General features: G+C 40.0%; 1 protein-coding gene across 2 annotated transcripts in view; it reads left to right on the plus strand.

The window, feature by feature from the left end:
• Window positions 1-23,575, plus strand: part of AMMECR1 (Alport syndrome, mental retardation, midface hypoplasia and elliptocytosis chromosomal region gene 1) — a 122,697-nt gene that overhangs the window by 85,042 nt on the left and 14,080 nt on the right. For both annotated transcript variants that reach the window (XM_006082236.2, XM_014459390.2), the window contains exon 3: window positions 6,551-6,665. In XM_006082236.2, coding sequence (XP_006082298.1) covers window positions 6,551-6,665 — 115 coding nt within the window. The remainder of the gene's footprint in view (window positions 1-6,550; window positions 6,666-23,575) is intronic.

The raw sequence follows: 23,575 nt of genomic DNA on the forward strand, positions 1-23,575 counted from the left end.
TAGTATGCAATAAAGCCAGGATCCAAATGCAGGTATGTCTGACTCAGAATCCAAACTCTCGACCATTCTGCTGTGCTATGTTCTTTAAGACTGTGAAATAGTGTTCATGTATTAATGAGGACTTCAATTTTGCATTTTTAGGAGCTACAGTTATTGGCAGTAAGTCACAGGGAACTGTTGTCATACTTTGGAGACATGCTTTTAATGGCCCTGGGGAAATGATACTTGGTTAGGGTTGTAGAGGTTTCTAAATTGTAAGAGAAAAGTCAATAAAATTTACATTCAACTTTATTTGAGAGGTAGTTCAGTTTTATAGTGTCCTAACTCAGATAACACAAAAATGAAATTCCTAGAAACTTTGAAAGTCCATGTCAGATTACTTTTGTGTTACATTCTCTTGAAAGTAGAGACAATCTCACATTTTCAAGTTTCCCAAGATTAAAATTGTCAGTGGTCATACCGTAATCTGTTTTCCAGACACACCGATTTTTTTTTGTCAAGACCATTGAGAGCACTGTTCTAATACTGGATAGTAATGAATGACCCAAAGTCATATTGAATCTTAAAGATGAACCTGAGTCATGAAGAAACAATTAAATGATGTTCATTATACTTAGGTAGAATATATTTTAAAAGATTTTTATCAGAAAAATGATGTAAACAAAACACTCTTTCTAGACATCTATTTCTAGAATCAGGATAAAGTCAATCCAGAAACTCTGAAAGGAGAGCACTATGTGGACATTATATGGAGGGAAATGAGGAGTACCTTCCATACACACTAAACATTTAGCCGTCTGTTTTTCTATGTCTCTCCCTCTCACACCAACCCCCCCCCCCGTTTTAGTTCTGCTCCACCGAATCAAATTCACAACTTGTTCCCCTAATTTCGAGGTGAGGAACTTGTGGCTAGGAGGCAGATTCTTGACAATATTGCTCTGGTCATCACAGCATGCAGCCTAGAGAGTATTTCTCCCTCCTGGTGGGCACCTGTGGCTATCCCAGAGAATAGAGGCTTTTAAGAATTCTAGATTAGAGCAATTCAGGAACTTTAAGCCAATCAGTAGGTGATAACACTCTAAAGCCTAAGTAAATCCTATAGAATAGGAGCTACATAATATTTATGGAAACCTACAGGATGAATCGCACTAAGTCTCCCTTTCCCTCTTACCCTTCCACTCCTCCTTGCTTGCTTTCTCTCTTTGTTCCTTTTGTGTGTATTTACTTTCTCTACCTCCCACTTCTTTTCCTGCTTCTTGTTTTCTCTTTCTCTCCAACTTTATTTCTTTCTATATATTTTCTTTTTCTCTTTTCTACTTTCTCTTAATTTTTCCCTCCATTTTCTGTTAATCACCCATCATATCACATTAATATATATATAATTACATATTATATATATTTAAATGAATAACTGTTAATGTTCATTGAACAGTAAACGGGTTGTATTATTCTAAAGGGAAAAATATCTCCCAATTAAATAACATTTTACATATGGCTTAATGATGGGACATTTCCTTTTGTGTCACAGCCCTCACCAAAATAAGGTTCCTTTGCCCTTTCCTTAACCATAATCGTGTCTTTTGTCACTCCTCTCTACCCTTAGGTTTGATGAATAGTCACTTTTTTATGTTCTGTTTTATGCCTGTTATTTTCTTTAACAGTGGGGAAGCAAAAATTGCTACTTAATGTGAAAGAAACTTTATGGATAATTCTAGTACTCTAAAGTTTCTGGAGTTCACACATGCCACGTGTGCACTCTGTTCCAGTAGCTCTGATGAGGAATGGCAGAATATCTAAATGATTGGAACCCCTCATGAAAAACTGTGTGTTTTTTCAGACTAATGTATGCTTGATTTTCTTTTCTTCACCTATCCAAACAGGGATTTTTAATTTTGATTTTAATTACTTCCTTGTCCTGAAAAATGATTGCCTATAATATGGAGCCTTTCTCGGTTTGGTAACTTTCCACTGAGTAACTGATTAAGGTCCTTAGTGTTTTAGAAATCGAAGGAATGAATGAATGAGTGAGGGAATGGCTAGCTAGCTAGATTCATTTAAATCTTTTCTGTTGCATGCTATATTGTTTACAATGAGCCTTGTAATATCTAAGGTTTTGTCTCTTTTCAGCTGTGTTTTTTTCTCTCTCACAGTTTCTAGGCACTGTCACAAACACTTTGATTCTTTCATAGCCAAACTCTTAATTCCTTTTTTAAAAATGTTCATTTTCATTAAAGTGCTATTTAACATTAGATATTAACTTTGACAGATGTTAAGACTGCTTCTCAATTAGGAGAAATATATTCTTGGGAAGGTGCCAATTTGAATTGAATATATTTGAATTTGGTATGCGAATTAAATTGTTGTTTAAACCTACCCATCCATCATATGGGTGATGAAGCAGCCAGCTGGTTTTGTATATAAGCGGTTTTTATTTTTTTCCATAGCAATATTCAAACATTAGAAATTGGCTTCCTATTGTAGCAAAGAGAACTTTGTATGAATTTACTACAGGATTTCATTATTTGTCAGTTCCTTAGACTGCCTAGAATTTAAATTGGCAGACTCTACTTTGGTATAAAATGCTTTCCATGGACAGCATTAATATTTTAAAATACTTTTTTTGCTCCTGCATATTTCCAGTAGACAGGAAGTCTGGCTCTATTTACCCTTTGGCTACTAATGAATGCTATTAAATTGTTATTTATCTTTTTTAGGCAGAGGCATTGCAGGTATGAGATCAAAATTGCCAAGTAAGGCAAGCATTTAATTTTAATATTTTAAAACATTTATAATCTATTCAAAGGTGGAAACTAAAGTATAGATACTAGAAAGAATTTTAGACTTGAGTCAAGAATCTGGGTTGTATCTCCACCTGTGTCACTAACTAGCTAGGTCACCTTGAATAATCCACTATCCAACTCTGGACTGCATGGCCTCTCTAAAGGCTCACCTTCCACACTGCATGTTCTATATACAAGAGAGTGGGGCTGAGGGAAACTGAATCTTGTTTATTAGCTATCCACATAAGCCTAGCAGCTCTGAGGTCAGTTTCCAGCTGCATTTTTCATCTTTTTCATAATCCTTTAAATCCTTGCTAGGCTTTCATTGCTAGTTTCTTTCCCTAGGAATTTGCATGTAGAGATGTTGAGGGCTTCCTACCTTTTGGAATTTTCTTATGCTCATGAGTTTAATGAAGTTACTTAGAATTGATGAAAAATATAAGAATTAAAAGTCTTGTTCTAGTGTCTCTATAAAGACAGAGTGTTTTCATCATGACTAATGTACCTTCACTATTTCAGAGTTTTGAATTTAATACTTTTGAGTCTTGGTATGGCGAGGCATGATTGTCAGTTTTTCTTATTAGCCATGTTGCATTCTCCCATCTACTCCCTGTTCTGAACATTCTTTTTTTTTTAAGTCCAGAATGATTGAGCAACCAGGATATATTGCTGGCCTGACCCTCAGTTAGATTTTAGAAAATATCCTTAATTTGAAATAGTTTGAATTGCACTGAACTACCATTTACCTTTTGTTGGTTTGATACAAAATAAACAAAATGATGACTTACCTCAGAGTGTTGAGAAATTAACTGTATGGCATGTGTATTTTAATGGAAAGCTAGAGCTAGATACAAAAATCTCTTCATTAAAGGGGGCCTAGCACTATAATTAAAAAGGCAGACAATAACAAGTATTGGCGAGGATGTGGGGACATTGAAAAGAAGCCTTATACATGGCTGGTAGGAACATACAGTGGTATAGCCACTGTGGGAAACAGTTTGGTAGCTCCTGAAAAAGTTAAACATGAAATTACCATATGACCTAACAATTCCACTCCTATGTATCTGCCCAAGAGAAATGAAAACATATGTCCACACAAAAAGTAAAAAATGGTTATTCATAGCACCATTATTCATAACAGCCCCAAAGTGGAAACAAGCCAAATTTCCATCACCAGATAAGTGGATAACAAAATGTGATTTATACAGATAATTGAATATTATTAGGCGGTAAAAAGGATGAAGTACTGATATGTGTTACAACATGAGTGAAACTGCAAAAACATTATGCTGTGTGAAAAAATTCAGATGAACAAAGGCCACATATTGTATGATTCTGCTTATATGAAATGTCTAGAATAGAGAAATCCATAAAGACAGAAAGTAGATTAATGGTTTCTGACAGCTGGGGGGGAGAGGAGAATGTGGAATGACTGCTAATTGGTATAGGCTTTCTTTTGGGTGTAATGAAAATGTTTTAAAATTGGATAATGGTGACAATTGTACAACTCTGTGAATATTCTAAAAACCATTGAATTGTGTACATTAAAGGGTTGAATTTTATGATATGTGAATTATATCTCAATAAAGCTGTTATATATTAAAACATTAGTGACTATATTACTATAATTACTTGAAATTATGAAAGTGTATTTCAGTTACATTTTTGCCAGGGACTGGGAGTAAGGGGGAATGGGGAGTTAGTATTTAATGGCTATCATGTTTCTGTTGGGAAGATGAAAAAAATTCTTGGGATGGACAGTGGTGTGTGTTGCTCAACAGTGTGAATGTACTTAATCTCACAGAACTGTACACTTAAATAGGATTAATAAGGTAAATTTTATGTTATATATTTTACCACAATAAAAAAGCAATAACCCTAAAATATACATTTTATATCATTCTAATGCGCCAGCCTTTTTTTAAGCAGGAAAATTGAAAGTGTGATTTGCCTTTTGGTCTTTTTGCATGGGATTCTTCTAGTTTATGTTTTAGAGCTTCTCTCCAGTGTGTGTATATGCTTTGGTGAGGAAAAGGTGGAATTTATACAGATATACCAGTATGTCTTTATCTTGGCTTTGAATGAGAACTTTAAAATACTTTTTAAAACTTTATTTGCCAATTGGAAAATAAAAGAAGCCAGACCATAGGAAATTTATGTTGTTAAATTATAAAATAGTGAAATGCCATACTAAGAGTATGGATTCTCATAGATTTCCTGCTTTTCTTGGTTAATCTTGACTCCTCGACTGGGAAAAAAAACACATTTATTTTATATAGGACACCTCTAATCTTTCTATGAGCATTTCCCTCTCTATAGCAGGATAGAATGACCACCAAAATGTATTTGAAAATACAAACATTAGTATGTATTTGTACAATACAGTGGGTGAGTTTCAGAATGCAAAGGAAGGGATTGAAAAATGGAAAAAAATATCCAGCAACAAGGAAGTCACTTAAAAAAGAATTAAATTATTTCTAAAGGCCATAGGACTTTGTTATGACCCAAACAGTTTGTACACTCTAAATTTGTAACCTATTAGAATTTATCTATGAAAACATGCTTAAGACTAGCTGCTATATAAGACATTTGAGGATCAATGGCTCAAACGCCAGCAGTACCATTTAATATAGTATGCAATCAGTGGTATGTTTGTCTTGACCAGGAAGTGGTTTCTTTTAAAAGTACAAGGAACTCATAGCACCTGGTGTGTGTGTGTGAGTGTGTCTATGTGTCTGTATTTTCTGTTATTACAGGAAGAATTGTGATCTTCCCACATTTTTGTCCTTTATAGTGGTTGTTCTCTAGAGTTTGGCATTGTGGTATACTACCTTTGATTACAGGATCCAATCAGAGTTGATGTACTCAGAAATCCATTGATGTGATTAATGGTCTCCTAATCATACTTTTATTTCCTAGATTAGACTTATTTCCTGTAGTTTCATAATTTTTGAGTCATATATTGAATTATTCTTTATAGGGGGCCTGAAATCCTTGTGAGTAGTTTTAGTCTGAAATTTGCATGATTCTTTTCATTTTCTTTTGTTTCTTTTGCTTGAAGAAAATGAAATTTTGATCGTTTTTTTGAACTCTGAATGCTATAACTGGCCAACCTAGTATGAACTTGTTTTATAACATGAAATGCATATATTTTTTCCCACCAGCACTAGATCCAGAAGTCTTCCCACAAGTTTCCACTAGTCTGGTTTTTATTCTCCTCAAAAGTAAAATAAAACATTCTCAGATTCTACAAGTAACAAGAAAGTGCACCAGGAAATGACAGTACAGGAAATGTGACTGAGCATTCACTCTTTTTTTAAAAAAAATATTTTATATTGATTTCAGAGAGAAAGGGAGAGGGAGAAATAGATAGAAACATCAATGATGAGAGAGAAACATTGATCAGCTGCCTCCTGCACTGCCCCACACTTGGGATCAAGCCTGCAACCTGGGCATGTGCCCTGACTGGGAATTGAACCATGATCTACTGGTTCACAGGTTGATGTTCAACCACTGAGCCACTCCAGCTGCGTGAGCATTCACTCTTTATAATTGAATTGGTCATGGGATTGGCTAGTAAACACAATCTATTGAATGAAAAAAATGACAACTAAAATCTTTGGGGCCTTTAAATATATTTGAAGATTATTGGTATGGTTGGCACCTTAATGATTTTTTTATCTCTTACCTTTTTCAAATGATGACATGCACTTGAAATTAGGAACACTCATATTTAGCGATTGCTTTAATATTTGCTTTGTTTTCAACAGTGCCCTTAAAGATAGCCGATTTCCCCCAATGACAAGGGATGAACTGCCACGGCTCTTCTGCTCAGTGTCTCTGCTCACTAACTTCGAAGATGTTTGTGATTATTTGGACTGGGAGGTAAGACTATAGAAAAATTTTAAAGAGAAATAAAGGTAACTTGTGAGTGATTTTTTAAAATTAGGCCCAGAAAATAACTCTTTCAGCCTATTCTTTATTATCGGGAAGTTAGAGAGTAACATGGATAAATAGACCTCAGAGCTGATCAATGAGGAATTTTTTTTAAGGCAAAGTACTATGTGTTGTTTTAATCCAAAAATGAATTTGCTCTTCAATTTTATCCTATTATTTCACCAGATAACTTCATAAAAGCTGTTAATATATAGTAGGAAAGACTGATTAGAATTTATTCCTCCTCTTACAACCTGGTACACTTTGATATAACTGCCACCAAGTAGTTAATTGGTCAGAGGATACATTGAAGAATCAAGGAGAAAAAGAGTTAAGATAACACACTACTTGGGGGAAATGTACCAGCTTGTGGATAATGACAGGGTGTTAGTTAATTAGTTAAATTATGCCAATTCATTCTTGGCCACCTTAATTTATGCACTTAAACACACAAATAATATTAAGGTTATAATATCTCTGTGCATTGCCATTATTGGAGTAGTCTCTATTGATCTTATTTTTATTCTTTATTATGTGGGGTTGGAGTTCTTAAGGAAATTCAAAGGTTGTCACCATGATTTGCTTTCGTGGTTGGGAAGAGATAGTTAAGTGTCTGTCTATGAAATTTTATACACAGACATGCTCATATTATTGAATGCCTACTGTGTTTAGGGCACTGGGCTATATGTAAAAAAGTACTAAAATTTGGTCCACACCATAAAGCATCTTATAGTCTAACTAGGGGCCCGGTGCACGAAATTCGTGCACTGGGTGGTGGGGCGGGGGGAGTGTCCCTTAGCCCAGCCTGCCTCCTCTCACATATTGGGAGCCCTCAGGCGTTGACCCCCATCACCCTCCGATCGCCTGATCGGCCCCTTGCCCAGGCCTGATGCCTCCGCCAGAGGTGTCAGGCTTGGACAGGGGACCCCCATCTCCCCCCGATCACTGGCTCTGACCCCCGCCCAGGCCTGATGCCTCTGGCCCAGGAATCATGCCTGGGCAGGGGACCCCCATCTCCCTCTGATCGCTTGCTCCACCCCCCGCCCAAGCCTGATGCCTCTGACCCAGGCTTCAGGCCTGGGCAAGGGGACCCTCATATCCCCCCAATCACCGGCTCTGCCCCCCACCCAGGCCTGATGCCTCTGGCCCAGGCATCAGGCCTGGGCAGGGGACCCCCAGCCCCCTCCAATTGCTGGCTCCGCCCCCTGCCCAGGCCTTATGCCTCGGCCAGAGGAGTTGACCCTCATCACCCTCCGATCCCCGATCACCGGATCAGCCCCTTGCCCAGGCCTGAGGCCTCCGGCAGAGGTGTCAGGCCTGGGCAGGGGACCCCAGCTCCCCGTGGTTGCAGGCTCCGCCCCTGCCTAGACCTAATGCCTCTGGCCAAGGCGTTAGGCCTGGGCAGGGGACCCCCAGCTGCCCAGGATCACTGACTCTGCCCCTGCTCCCCGCGATGGCTGGTTCCGCCCCTGCCCAGGCCTAACGCCTCTGACCGAGGCATTAGGCCTGGGCCGGGGACCCCCAGCTCCCCGAGATCTCCTGCTCTGCCCCTGCCTAGACCTAATGCCTCTGACCGAGGCCTTAGGCCTGGGCAGGGAACCTCCAGCTCCCCGTGGTTGCAGGCTCCGCCCCTGTCCAGGCCTAACGCCTCTGGCCAAGGCATTAGGCCTGGGCAGGGGACCCCCAGCTGCCCAGGATCGCTGACTCCGCCCCTGCTCCCTGCGATGGCTGGTTCCGCCCCTCCCCAGGCCTAACGCCTCTGACTGAGGCATTAGGCCTGGGCCAGGGACCCCCAGCTCCAGGCGATTGCAGGCTCCGCCCCTGCCCAGGCCTAACGCCTCTGGCTGAGGCATTAGGCCTGGGCAGGGGACCCCCAGCTCCCCGAGATCTCCCGCTCTGCCCCTGCCTAGACCTAACGCCTCTGACCGAGGCCTTAGGCCTGGGCAGGGGACCCCCAGCTGCCCAGGATCGCTGATTCCGCCCCTGCCCAGGCCTAACGCCTCTGGCCAAGGCATTAGGTCTGTGTAGGCGACCCCTAGCTCCCCACGATTGCAAGCTCCACCCCTGCCCAGGCCTAACATCTTTGCCAAGGCTTTAGGCCTGGGCAAGGGATCCCTAGCTCCCCGGACTGCCGGGCTCCGTCCCTGCCCAGCTCCCATTGCTGGGCTCCACCCCCTGCTTCCCGCTATCACTGGCCGGGGGCGGAAAAGGCACCCGGGTTCTCTGATCACAGCTGGGGGGGCAGGGCAAAAGGCAGCCCCCAGGGCCGCCTTTGCCCTGCCCCGGGCTTTTAACCCCCCCGTGGGGTTTCTGATCACCATCAGTGGCAGGGGGCTCTTCTGTCCTTTCCCTTTTGCTCCAGCATGTGCTACATATGCAAATTAGCCGCATCTTGTTGGCGGTTAACCGCATCTTGGCTGGCAGTTAATTTGCATATGGCCCTGATTAGCCAATGGGAAGGGTAGCGGTCGTACGCTAATTACCATGTTTCTCTTTTATTAGATAGGATAGGAGAGAAAAGAAATATACACAAAGCACAAAGAAATAAGTGAATAAAAATAAGAATAAACAATCTATAAGAATAAAACATTTGGGAATTTGGTGATACACATAGCATTCTCTTACACACACACATAAATGATATGATTGTATTATTATGATATAGCATGTTTTAATTCTACTGCCTTTTTAGAATGCCTATCCCCCATAGTAACTGAGATATTTTGCCTTGTGGACAGATCACTGTCTTGATAGTTAACTGGATTTGAGTTTTATTTTTTGCTTTGCCCTGATTCCTAGTGAGACTTTGGACAACTTCCTTCGCTGCCATTCAGTTTTTCCACATACAAAATAAGACATTTATAAAGTTCATAAATCTTCATTTAAGTAAACTTCTATGATATAAATTATTGCTGTTATGTCACAGCTATTTTAAAAATTCTGCAGAGAGTAGGGTGAAAGAGTTCCTTCTGGGTTTTGCTGTAGGAGTTTTTTTGAGCAATATCAGAATATGAAAGCACCTTAAGATTTTTTTGTAAAAGAAAAAATAAAAGTAATTGATAGTATTGATCCTAGCAAAGTTAGAATGTGTAAAGCCTTTTATGTAATTAAACATTCATAATTGATTGTTCACTATAAATTTATAGTTCTTATTTGAAACTTTCTTAAAGAGAAGTCTACCAATATTATAGAAATATTCCACAGTACTTTACTTTTTTAAATCCTATTCTGATTTTTTAATGGATTTTTAGAGAGAAAGGGAGAGAGAGAAATATTGATGTGAGAGAAACATTGATTGGTTGCTTCCTATATGCACCCTGACCAGGGATAGAATCCACAACCTAGGTACGTGCCCTGACATGGAATTGAACCCACAACCTTTTGTTGTACAGGGACAATGCTCCAGCCAACTGATCCACCTGGCCAGGGCTCTGCATTGCTTTATTTTTAATAAACCCAAATCATATCCCTTAATTACAGTTTGGGTGGTTCATTTACTGTTTTAAGGCTACTCCTTCTCTAACAAATTTTTCTTTCTGCTTTCTGAATTTCAAGGTGCTATGTTGTGGTGAGGGTGGGAATAATAACGGGGAAAGCCTAATATCTAGGGGATGACTGAGCTATAAAACACTTTTACCCTTAATTGCAGCCACCGAGTTGGAAGTATAGTAGTTCAGGTGTGTGTGTGTGCACGTGCACGGGCGTGCATGTGTGTGCATGTGCATGAATGTATTTTGCATAAATGTGTATGCATGTGTTTGTGGGGAAGGAACAATGGGAGAATCCAACAGTTGTTAAATAGGTATGGGTGAACACAGAGTCCACCATCATCTTCTTTAGCCCACTTTAAGCATTGTCTACAGCTAAAATTAACCTTGATATTATTGGGTTTTTATGTTCATGAGATGTTATCAGCTTTACTTTGGGAGGGTGAGAGTTTAAGCACTTAAAATTGGTATGGTGTACTCTTTCAGGGTGTATTTATCCTCTCTGGTCACTATCTGCCAGTTTGAATGTCTAGAAGATTCTATATATTGCTTCTACTTAGTGTTATAAAGACTTAAATATTGGTATCTATTTAGTGATGCTTTCCTGTTAAAGTATCAACAAAATATACAAACATATATTTAGTACTTTAGATATGTAAGCATTTGAAAGTGAATTAGGTACTGCTAGAATGGCTTTGCTAAAAGGAAAAGTAGGTACTTTTCGGTTCTTAAAGTATTTTAGCATAAGAGAAATTTGTTCCCAAAGAATAAGGGTGAAAATTACTGTGATTTGGAGTTAAAATAAAAACACCAAAAACACAAAACAACTATACCATGGTCAGTGATTGATAATGAAATGGTATTATTTTGGAATGATGTTATAAGGGTTATCATTAATAATTCTAAAAAAGCATTGCTACTTTAAACACAGAATGGTTGAGTTGAATTAAAGGTATTTTTTAACAAAATATATGTCAATAAAATTCTACTCCTAGGTATATACCCAAAAGAAATGAACACAAAATCTTAGAACAAAAACTTGTACTTGAATGTTCATAGCAGCAGTATTCACAAAAGCCAAAAGGTGGAAACAACCCAAATCTCTATCAACAGATTAAGGGATAAACAAAATGTGGTATATCAATACAATTTAATATTATTCAGCCATAAAAAGAAATGAGGTACTGATACATGCTACAATGTGAGTGAACCTTGAAAACATTATGCTAAGTGTAGGAAGCCAGACACAAAAGGCCACATACTGTATTATTCTATTTTTATGAAATATCCAGAATGGGAAAATCCATAGAGATCAATTACATATTAGTGGTTACCAGGAGATGAGGGAAGGGGTGAATGGGAAATGCTGCTTAATGGATACAGGGTTTCCATTTGGGGTGATGACCAAGTTCTGGAACTGGATAGTTGTGATGGTTGTACAATGTTGTGTATATACTTGATGCCACTGAATTGTATACTTTAAAATTATTAAAACTGAAATTTTATTTTATATGTAGTTTACCACAATAAAAAGGCAGGTATGCAAATGCATAGACATTTAAAGCTATATTCCATAATACTATAGTAATTTTAATTTATTGAAGAAAACATAAAATAAAAAAATATAAAAAAAGAAATGCAAGCCATTCATAATCACACCATTCTGAGATATCCACTCTTAACATTTTGGAATATTTCTTTTTTTAAATATATTTTATTGATTTTTTTTTACAGAGAGGAAGGGAGAGGGATAGAGAGTTAGAAACATCGATGAGAGAGAAACATCGATCAGCTGCCTCCTGCACAACCCCTATTGGGGATGTGCCCACAACTGAGGTACATGCCCTTGACCAGAATGGAACCTGGGACCCTTCAGTCCACAGGCCGACGCTCTATCCCCTGAGCCAAACCGGTTAGGACTGGAATATTTCTTTCAATTATTTTTCCGTGTCTTTGTATCTATAAATCTGCATATTTGTTTATGTAACTGAGATTATATTGAATATACAATCTATTAAAAAGAGAATTATGAGGAAGTCTTTGTTTATGGTTTATCTTTGTATATAAGTTAGTTATTTATATAGCAAATTTCCTTTATGAGGAAATTGTCTACATTATGAAAGTACACATTTCATTTTGAGAAATTTCACACTGTCAAATAGCTACAACTTTTCTTCTAAGAATGAAATATCGTGTTCATCATAAGTATCTAATTTTAACCTGAAATGCAAAGTGCTATATATGAGTATGCCAAAGGGAGAAACAAGAGACAATTACAGAATTTTGATAGAGAATTTTAAGTCAAAGATCAGTAATGAGTAAGTATGTTTCACATAAGCAGAAGCCTCTAACGTGGGGCTTTTCTGGTGGAAGTACAGTTTGAAAGTTGACCTCCTCTGGTGAATTATAATTCACCAGAATTCCTGATTAAAGGGAGGAAAATGCCCAGAGAGCGAGGGCAAAGTCTAAAAGTCCCAAAGCATAGTGGTAGGTAACTTCGATAAGACAGACATCCTTGTGGTCATAAAGATGAGGGATATGACCAGTGGTAACAGCCACCTAATTTTCAAATGATCAGCAAACAACAGCCTATTTTGGAACTCTCTTTTGGTAATATGTCTCTAATATCACAATGGCACTTAGTAGGAAAGTAGGGTTTATATCAGACTTTGTTTTAGAGCAGGGGTCCTCAAACTACGGCCCGCGGGCCACATGCAAATACAAATATTGTATTTGTTCCCGTTTTGTTTTTTTACTTCAAAATAAGATATGTGCAGTGTGCAAAATATTGTATTTGTTCCCCGTTTTGTTTTTTTACTTCAAAAATAAGATATGTGCAGTGTGCATAGGGAAATTTGTTCATAGTTTTTTTTTTTAAACTATAGTCCGGGCCTGCCAACAGTCTGAGGGACAGTGAACTGGCCCCCTGTTTAAAAAGTTTGAGGACCCCTGTTTTAGAGGCAAGAATGCTTGTATTTGATAATATATGATAAATAGTTTTACAAGTGGATGTAATTAATTTCAAGTCAATGTTGAATTGGCAGAATGATCAGTAATGCCTCCATATGTTACATTTCTTCAAAATAGTAATTACCACATTTAAAATGAGTGTTTACAGGTAGCTTCTCAAGGAGCCTGGGTAGTCATTAGACAACAGCAAAACTATCCACAAAAGGATTTAAAGACAAATTGGAATAGTGGCCCCACCCTTCTGAGAATGGCTGATTATTGATAGCATCATGATCTCTTTAATTGCCCTGGTAGATATGAGAAGGATGAAAAGTGAATGATTTGGAGGAAAAAAATCATTAACCGATAAATTGAAATGTCTACCTGCGAAGCTAAAATGGGTGTCAAATGAGGAAAATTGCTCCCCTAGGAGAAATCTGAAGTGATATGCCTTGTGTTTGAACATAAAAATTTATTAGCATTGTTCTGTGTTCTTCAATTGACAGCATTCTCTTAATTCTGAATGACAAGATGATTGACAGACATGGTACTTTAGAAACAAAGAAAAGCTCATGAAGCATGCTGGAGTCCTCTAACATGATATGTAGCCTAGAACTTGTATAGTTACACTCTTTAGGAGCCATGTTTCTTCATTTTAAAGATCCAGAAGGATATAAAGCCAATAATACCACAGTAGTTGGAGTTTAACTTGAGGGGTGATTCTAGGTGTGTTATCTTGTAACTGTTCATTTTCAAGATGATATAAATTAATAAGCTTTTTGTTTGTATAGCAAGTATCCTACCAATGGTCTTCTGGGAGCTCCTATAGGAATTTGCTGACAGAAGATAAAGTATTTTCTAAACTATAGTGAGCCATCTTTTATTTCAGTGTTTAGAAACATGATCATTTTGAAGGCATGAGAAAGAAATAGTTTCTATATTCTGAAGTAGACCAATAGATTATATTTCAATAGATTAATACAATTTTTACAAACCATAGGGCACTTTCTGATGTCTCACCTATATATACTGCTATCACTTGGGCAAAACATTGTGGTCCTAAAACAGACCATTCCTTTTGAACACTCAACACTTACATGGCATCAACCCATGCTGGGTGGGGCTGACCAGCATGATTCTTGTGTGATGTCAAATCTGTCCCTGAATTTTAGAGCTAGACCCCAACCCCCTAGTCTTGCTCTGCCCCTAAAGGACCAAAGCATCTGTCGTTGTACGTGCGCTTGTTGGAGTCCTGGTACTCAGAGAGCTGCACTTCACCTTAAAAACAACATCAAAACACACCTCTTGAGCGATCACAGCTCCGTTTCTGACGTATTTACTTGCAGCTAATAATAGCATGCTTTTGTAACAACCTTCATGAGAGTAAACAGATGAAATGAATAAATTGGCTGCCATTATTATCTCTCATACATTTTAGAAGTGCATGTTCAGCTTTTCATCCTCTTTCCCTTAAAGATTTACATTTTCTAGCTCCTCTTAATGTACCACTGAAAACAAAGTTCCCATTCACATACAGATGGTTAGCATGACTCACTAAGTCATTAAGTGAAATGACTTCTAATTGTATATGTTCTGTCCACCCCCTTACTTATTTTCTCCAACTATGATATACACCATGTTTTGCTTCTCTTCTAACTTAAGATTCCTGCCTTTAAAATATATTTATCTATTTCCTAGATATATGCAGCCTATATCTATATGAAGCTTGTATATATGTGTGTGTATATATATGTCTAGATAGATATAGATGCATGAAGCCTATATCTATATGAAGCTTATAGAGATATCTATAGATATATATATGAAGCTTATATACACACACACATATACACCTATATATAGATCTATGTACATATAGATACATATAGATCTATATATAGGTTATAACTATATGTATATATAGGTTATATATAGTTTAAATACACATCTAGATATATAGGCTTCATATATACATCTATAATAATAAAAGCATAATATGCTAATTAAACAGGACAGCCAAATGACCTTACAGATGTCCTTCTGGACATCCTTCCGGATGACCTTCTGGATGAAGCTGGGGCTTCAAGGGCCAAGCCCCTTGCATGAATTTCGTCCATTAGGCCTCTAGTGTGTGTGTATGTGTGTGTGTGTGTATGTGTGTGTGTGTGTCTAATCTAATAATAGACAAACATGGTAATTGACCATACCTCCGCTACGCTTCCCATTGGCTAATCAGCAGGATATGCAAATTAACTCAACCAAGATGGTGGCCGGCAGCCACACAGCTGAAGCGAGCAGGAGGCTTGCTTGCTCCAGTGATGGAGGAAGCCAAGCTTCCTCCCTGCTGCGGCCGGGCTCTGAGCTCCACTCTAAGCAACAAAGTTGCAATTATAGAAGCTAAACAAACCCCAGATACCTGCTTTCAGCAGGCCGTGGCCTTGGAGCTGGAGTGGCAACAAAGTTTCAATTGTAGAAGGTAAATAAATCCCAGAATAAAAAAAAAGAAAAAAAGGAGAGGCTGGGAGCTTCAGTCGCCGGCTTGGCCAGCCTGAAAACAGCCATCAGCCCCTCATCCAGACTGGCCAGGCACCCCAGTGGGGACCCCCACCCTAAATGGGGTGCGGGCAGCCTGAAAATAGCCATCAGCCCCTCATCCAGGCTGGCCAGGCACTCCAGTGGGGACCCCCACCCTGAAGAGGGTGTGACCAGCTGCAAACAGCCATCAGCCCCTTACCCAGGCTGGCCAGGCACCCAAGCGGGACCCCCACCCTGATCCGGGACACCCTTCAGGGCAAACCAGCCGGCCCCCACCCATGCACCAGGCCTCTATCCTATATAGTAAAAGGGTAATATGCAAACTGACCCTAACAGCAGAAAGACTGGGAATGACTGGTCACTATGACACACACTGACCACCAGGGGGCAGACACTCAATGCAGGAGCTGCCCTCTGGTGGTCAGTGAGCTCCCACATGGAGGAGCTCTGCTCAGCCACAAGCCAGGCTGATGGCTGCCAGTACAGCGGTGGTGGTGGGAGCCTCTCCTGCCTCCTCAGCAGCGCTAAGGATGTCCGACTGCAGCTTAAGTCTGCTCCCCGCTGGCAAGTGGACATCCCCCGAGGACTGCTGGGCTGCCAGAGGGATGTCTGATTGCCAGCTTAGGCCCAATCCCCCGAGGAGCAGGCCTAAGCCAGCAGGTGGTCATCCCCGAGGGTTCCCAGACTGTGAGAGGGCACAGGCCGGGCTGAGGGACCCCCCCCTCCCCCGCCAAGTGCACAAATTTTTGTGCACTGGGCCTCTAGTATATATATAATTTGCTTCATATATCTAGGAAAATGCTTTTTAATATTTTCTTAGGGACCTGAGATTTTTATATATGATGTTACTATCCTTAAGATAATTTAGTCTTTGTCCTGATGCTCTACTCTAAATGTTTTTCAAGTGCTGTGAAACATTGGAAAAGGAATGCTTCACACTTCCTGGCCACCTAGAAATAATTTACTGTGAATCAACAAGTCAGTGTATCAGAAGCCTAGGGAGGAAGTAACTGGAACAAAGTAAAGTAACTTCTAGAAGGTGATTTAATGCATAAAAATTTCCATTACGTGTTGGTACTCTTAGTGAAATTAGCTGTGGTCCATTCTTATACCTCTCCCAGTTGCTTCCTGCTTTCTCCCATTGTTTTTTGGTGGGGGAATATTTTCCTGCTTTCCCCAAATCCACAAACTTTTCCAGCCCTTTCCTTAGTAGTCACATTATAGTGTATTCTTTCCTGTACACTGTGTGTGTGTGTGTGTGTGTGTGTGTGTGTGTGTGTGTGTGTCCCCAGCACTTAATAAAAAAGAGTACTGTGTTTGGGGAATGAGGAGACTCGAGTTCTTTTTCTGACTGCCACTACCCAGTTTCGTAACCTTTCTGGGTCCCTGTTTCCTGACAAGAAAGCTGGAAAAGTTGAACTAGGTAATACCTAAGGTCTTTGGATGCTGACAGAGTGTGATGCTGTGAATCACCTTTTTAAAATGGCGTCTGTTTCATTTTACTTCCAGAGAATGAATCATCACTAGCCATTTAGAAGTCATAGGAGGTCCTTAACTTTTAAAATAGCCATTGGTAACTTAAATGTAGGCAACAAAAATAAAAAAATAAAGTCTAATTTTTGAAATTGCACATTTTAGATTTCTTTTTCATAAAAGAATTTTCTTTAGGAAGAAAAATATTCTAAGTCATAAATGCCTCTATTTTATTACTGTATCATCCCCTGTTTTAAGGAAACATTATGTGTATAATCTATATTAAGCAAATATATTAGATAATGATTACTCATTTTACAAATTCATATTTTGCTTTGCAGAGGGACTCACTATAGGGTGTCTTTATTGTCTTCCTCGTGACTTTAACTCATTTACATAAATTCAACTCATAATTTTTAGGAACAGATCTCTTTTATAGACTTACTAAAACCATATTGAGTCAGATATTCAATGTATAGTTCTAACCTTTATAAAATTTTTCTTAGTTTTTTATCAGGCAAACAATATTATTTTATACTAGACTAGAGACCCGTGCCTGAAATTCATGCACGGGGGGTGGGGGGGGCGTCCCTCAGCCCAGCCTGTACCCTCTCGTAATTCGGGACCCCTCGGGGGATGTCCGACTGCTGGTTTAGGGTTAAAACCAGCAGTCTGACATCCCTCTTATAATCTTGGACCGCTGGTTCCTAACTGCCTCTGCCTGCCTGATCGGCCCTAACCGCTTGCCTGCCTGTCTGATCACCCCTAACCGCTTGCCTGCCTGCTGATCGCCCCTAACCGCCTCTGCCTTGGCCCCCGCCGCTGCGGCTTCATCCAGAAGGACGTCCGGAAGGTCGTTCAGCTTTCGGTCTAATTAGCATATTATGCTTTTATTATTATAGATGCCCAGTGCACAAAATTTGTGCATGGGGGCGGGGGTCCCTCAGCCTGACCTGCACCCTCTCCAATCTGGGAGCCCTCAGATCGGGCCTAAACTGGCAGTTGGACATCCCTCTCGCAATCCGGGACCTCTGGCTCCTAACTGCTCACCTGCCTCCCTGCCCTAACCACTCTGCCTTCCTGCCTGATCCCCCTAACTGCCCTCCCCTGCCGCCCTGGTCACTCCTAACTGCCCACCCCTGCTAATCTTATCCCCTTCACACACAATTGTATTTGACTTCCTTATTGGCTTCTCCCTGTCACACAATTTTTCTCTCCTTTATGTAACACTTTCTCCTACTGACTCAACATTTATAAACTTTTCTTTCCTCCATATTTCCTACTTCTGTTCCATCATCCTTCTTCCCTTCTTTCTCCTACCCTCCCCACATTCTTTCTTTCCTTTATCTTTACCCCTGCCCTCCCTCCCCTTTTCCTTCCTTCCCACCTTAATTTTTTTCTTCACTTTTTCCCTCAGACCTGCTTTGCTCCCTCTCCCATTTCTTCCTTCTTCTCATTCTCCTTTTAAGCTTGACTGGCTCCCCTTTAAAACTTTTCTTTTCTTTTTTTTTATATTTCTTTATTGATTTCAAAGAGGAAAGGAGAGGGAGAGAGAGATAGAAGCATTAACAATGAGAGAGAACCATTGATTGGCTGCCTCTTGCACTCCCCCTACTGGGGATCGAGCCCGCAACCCAGGAATGTACCCTTGGCTGGAATCGAACCAGGACCCTTCAGTCTGCAGGCCAGTGCTCTATCCACTGAGCTAAACCGGCTAGGGCTAAAACTTTTCTTCCCTCCCTCTTTCTCTCTTATCCACATTCTTCTCTACTTACTTCCACTGTTTTAATATCTATCTACCTGCCTAATTATTCACTATCATTTATCTTTTTTCTTTTCTGACTCCTACTTTTAAAATCTGTCCCCAGTACACAACTATACTTGATTTTCATTATAGCTCCTACAGTTTACTCACACATCCTCTTTCCTTCTTTAACTCTGCTCTCTACTGACTCCTTTATAAAGTTCTTCCCTCTCTCCTTTCCTTCTTAAAGCTTCTGTTGGGCGGGGGGACGCTAACCTGCTGCCCAGGGCTCAGCCCCGGCCAGGTGTTTGCCATCCCCCCTTCCCTAGCCTCCCCGCCACTGTCCTGCTCCCATTCCCTGCCTGGGACGCCTGGCCCAGAGAGGGTGGCTGAGACCCGGGCGCTGCTGCCGTGAAGCAGGAGCGCCTCCGCCCAGAAGGCCTCGGACCGTCCTCCACTCCATCCTGAGCCCATGGGCGCCTCCCCGCCAACAGCCACCACTGCCCTCCTCCTGCATCTGGGTGGGACTCCTCGCTCTTCGCTGCCTGCACTCCGCCCCTCGCTGGGCGCACCTGCTCCACGCCCCCCATGGTTGCCACCCCCTTCCGCATGCAGTTTCCTTCCCTTTTCCATTCCTGCATCTTTTTCTTGTTCCCTTTCTGTATTTCTGTTTCTCTTCTAGGCCTGTCTGCATGCAGGCCTGCCTTCCTCTCCCTCTCCTTTCTTATCCCCTCCTATTGTATCCTATCCTACCCCGGGCCTTGCAGCTGCCTGAGCAGAGGGCGGGGATGCGGCCTGATGATCTGGTCATGATGTGATGCTGTAATGGACAAATTTGCATATTCCTCTATTAAATTAGATTAGAGGCCCAGTGCATGAATTTGTGCACACGTGGGGGGAGGGGACATGGGAGATTGGCCAGCTGACCCCACCCCTGATGGGGGGGCAGTCGGGGGTGGGCCAGCAGGGGGGAGGGACCATGGGAGGTTGGCTGGCAGGCCCCACCCCTATTGGGCCAGTTGGCCAGCCGCAGTGCGCGTCATAGCGACTGGTTGTTCTGGTCGCTTGGCTTTTATATATATAGATTAGGTACATTTGCCAAGAGGTGTTTTTTTCCCCCAGCCTTTGAAAAGCGAACTAATTCACATCTCTAGATTTTAAGAAAGTTTTCTAACTTTAGTTTCCTTGTCTGTAAATTCACTCCCTTCCTCATTCCCTTAAAAAAAACGGGGTGGGGGTAGGAATGCATTTTTCTAACTTTTGGTTAAAAGCAGGCTTTTTTATTTTAAGGTCACCTGTGTTGCCTGAACTTTCCTTGGAGAGCTTCAGGATGTTCCATTTTTAAGTAATGCACATTATAATTAATCATTACAGAGAATTGTATGTGTCCCCCCCCCCTTAATTGCACTCTTGAGCTGTCACTGGTTCTCTGTAAAAACATAATGTAAGGACAGTTTATTTCATTGCAAATGATATAAACATGTTTGGTTTAATAGCTTTTCAAAGCACTTCATAATTAACCATGCTTTATTTAAAATCTTAACTAATTCCTTAAAAGTTCATGGGGGTGATTATTCGCTAGTTCAGGTATTTTAGAGCTGTGCGTCTGCTATTGGTTAAAATAAATGTTATCCAGATCATTGTTTAGTGGCCTTTGTGAAATAAATTGGCAGGCTTGTGTTCCTGACAGATAAGATGTCTAAGTCTCCTACATGAATCAAAATTGGCACTAATTGGTCCTTTGGTAAGCTCTGAAAAAGCTAAGAATTGGTCCATGGAGACTGAACTAATTTCCAAGCTAAAAGTGACTAATTTGAAAGGGTTTTAGAGAAGGGCAACATGCATGTATTTTGGTCAATGAGAGCTTTGCTGTTGTTTTTCACAAAATAGCAACAGAAAAAAATAATCTCATGTGAGGTAGATGAAACATTTTTTATAGTAGGATATATTAAAAGGTTACTTGTGCCCAAGTGAAGGAATTGCAATCAATTATACTTTTAATTCATTTTTCTAGTATTTTAAATTCATTTTTATATATTTTTTTCTGTTTCTAAAAGTGTCTCACTTAAAGGAGATTTGAAATCAAGGACAGCTACAAGAACTGGTCAGACTATGGACAAAAACTGCCTAACATTATGTATATAGTCCTTCATGGTATCTCAAGTCCTTCAGGAGATTACTTTTTAAGTCACTAAAGCAAGGGTTGTCTCTAGATGGTACCAAGATTCCAGGTCATTTTTATTTTCTCGTTTCTACTCTTCTAAAGGGATTTGGGATAATATGCATGTACTATTTTTATAAACAAAAAAATAGTCCATGTTTCTAATTGTTAAGGTTTGCAAAAGTAAAAATTACTGAGTAAAAAACACACAATTGCAGCAACATTGCTTTTTAAATTTATTATTTGGCCAGAATCTGAAGTGTTCTTTGTTAATAATTGTTAATGTTAAGTTTTAATTGTTAATCAGATGGACAGCTTCAAAACATCAGACTTGCCCTAGCTGGTTTGGCTCAGTGGATAGAGCAGTGGCCTGCGGACTAAAGGGTCCCAGGTTCAATTCCAGTTAAGGGCACATGCCTGGGTTGTGGGCTAGATCCCCAGTGCGGGATGTGCAGGAGGCAGCCAATCAGTGATTCTCTCTCATCATTGATGTTTTTAACTCTCTCTCCTTCTCCCTTCCTCTCTGTAATAAAATAAAAAAAATAAAACATCAGACTTACTTCTGAAATTCGTGGGCGGATTCAAATGATGCAAAATCATAACTCTGGCAGATCTGGCCAATATGTAGTCTACATTTTTTTGGTAGTATCAGGATTGGGGAAAGTGATTCATTAGAATCTACACAAACTGTCATCAGCGTATATGATAAAAATCTTAATTTTTCTTGCCCAAATCAGAATTATTCAGGAGGATAAACTTGGAGTAGGCCCAAGTTTGGAATATTTTCCTCCTCAATGTTGAATTTGCTTTCATTGGTAAAAAGAGGTTTCAATGTCTTCAGAAGACCAAGCTGGAGGTAGGGCAGAAGGTACTGTGGGGCTATGAGTGAAAGAGTGGGCCATGCTGTGTTGTAGTTTTTGTGCTTTTAGGAGAATTGCCACATGGCTCTTTCCTCCTAAGAATATAAGAAACGTCAGACTCTGGGTCAGACCCATGGACTGTTCAGTGCAGTGATTTTTTTCTGTCTAGTACCATGGGCTGTTTTATGAAAGAGCATGATGTCTTCTGTGACACCAGCCTCTAAATGTTAGCGGGGTGGGGGGTGTCAAACATCCTGAGCTCTTCTCCTTAGGAACAGAGCCCTTTCATTCAATTCAATGGAACAGGCGTATTGAACCTGGCAAGTCAGTCTTATGTGAATGACCAGTGACTGCTTTGTTAATTGCAAAGCATATTCTGCCAAATGATATAATCAACAAAGACATGTCAAACAGCTTTTGATCCTTTAACCTCCTGGTATTTTTCTTTTTTAAAAAATTTCTTTATTGATTAAGGTATTACATATGTGATTTTATCCCCCCATAAGCCTAACCAATGGACACAGACAACAGGGGGTGAGGGTATTTTTCATTTTATTCAAGGTGAACTCACTGGAAATCAGTGGATTGAGCTATGGCCATATTGTTACAGAGAAACCCAATATTTGGTTCTGAAAATGGGGAAGAGTGGGACTAACTGTGGCATTTGCTGACACATGATGAAACTGAGGGCGTAAATTGGGCTTATTGACCAGGATATGATCAGGGGCAGATTTAGCTTTGAGGGTCAGGATTGTGGAGGTAAATTATAGAATCAAATGGTCCAAGGTTTGGGTGGAGCCTACTCAACTTAGCTAGAGCACATTTTATACTCATTGATGCTTTTAGATAGATGGTTCTTTTTCATATTTCAGTGTATCCAGATTAGGGTCCCAAGTAAAAGTGAGATCCTTGTGTAGTGCTGCTAGTAGATTATAGGACTAATACTTGCCTTATAGACAGACTAGGGTATAATAGACTTTGACTATGTAATTGTGAGGAGCATAATATGGACCATGTATTATAATAGTGTGGGATGATGGTAGGTTTTTTTTAATGCTCCTATGTTGAGAATTACTGCATTAGAGTATAGTAGTTTTAAATGAAGCCACATTTCTAACAAGGGACCAGATAACAAGAAAAATGAAATCTGCAGACAGTCTAGAAGCTTCATTTTAGCCATTATTTATCATCTCTTCTCCTACCAAACCTTTTATTAAGTAGCAAAGTTGATTAATTTGCATGTATCTCTTTTTTGTGCCCACATGCTCTGATACAGGAGTGAACAAATAGAAAAATGGACAAGAGAGGAAAGAGGATGGGGCTGAGGCCAGGTGCAGTTGGGGATGCATAGTCCCCAAACTGAATAATCAACCCCAGAATAATCAAGATATGTTTTAGGGCCGTAGCATTAATCTTGATATTTAATCATTCTGGGTGATGTTAAAAACAAAAGATTGTATAATACTATTAATAAAAATCATTTGCTATGAAATGATTCAGAATAAATATGGCTTTCTTTTTAGCGTGAAATGTGAATCTATTGAACTGGTCTTAATGTTCCCTCAGCACACATAGACACAGCTCTGTTTAATTCCATATCCTCTTAACTATAAGTACTACATTTAATTTACTACCATTCTAGTTGATTT

This window comes from Myotis lucifugus, unplaced genomic scaffold, assembly GCF_000147115.1.
Source record: "Myotis lucifugus unplaced genomic scaffold, Myoluc2.0 scaffold_2, whole genome shotgun sequence".
Taxonomy (NCBI): domain Eukaryota; kingdom Metazoa; phylum Chordata; class Mammalia; order Chiroptera; family Vespertilionidae; genus Myotis; species Myotis lucifugus.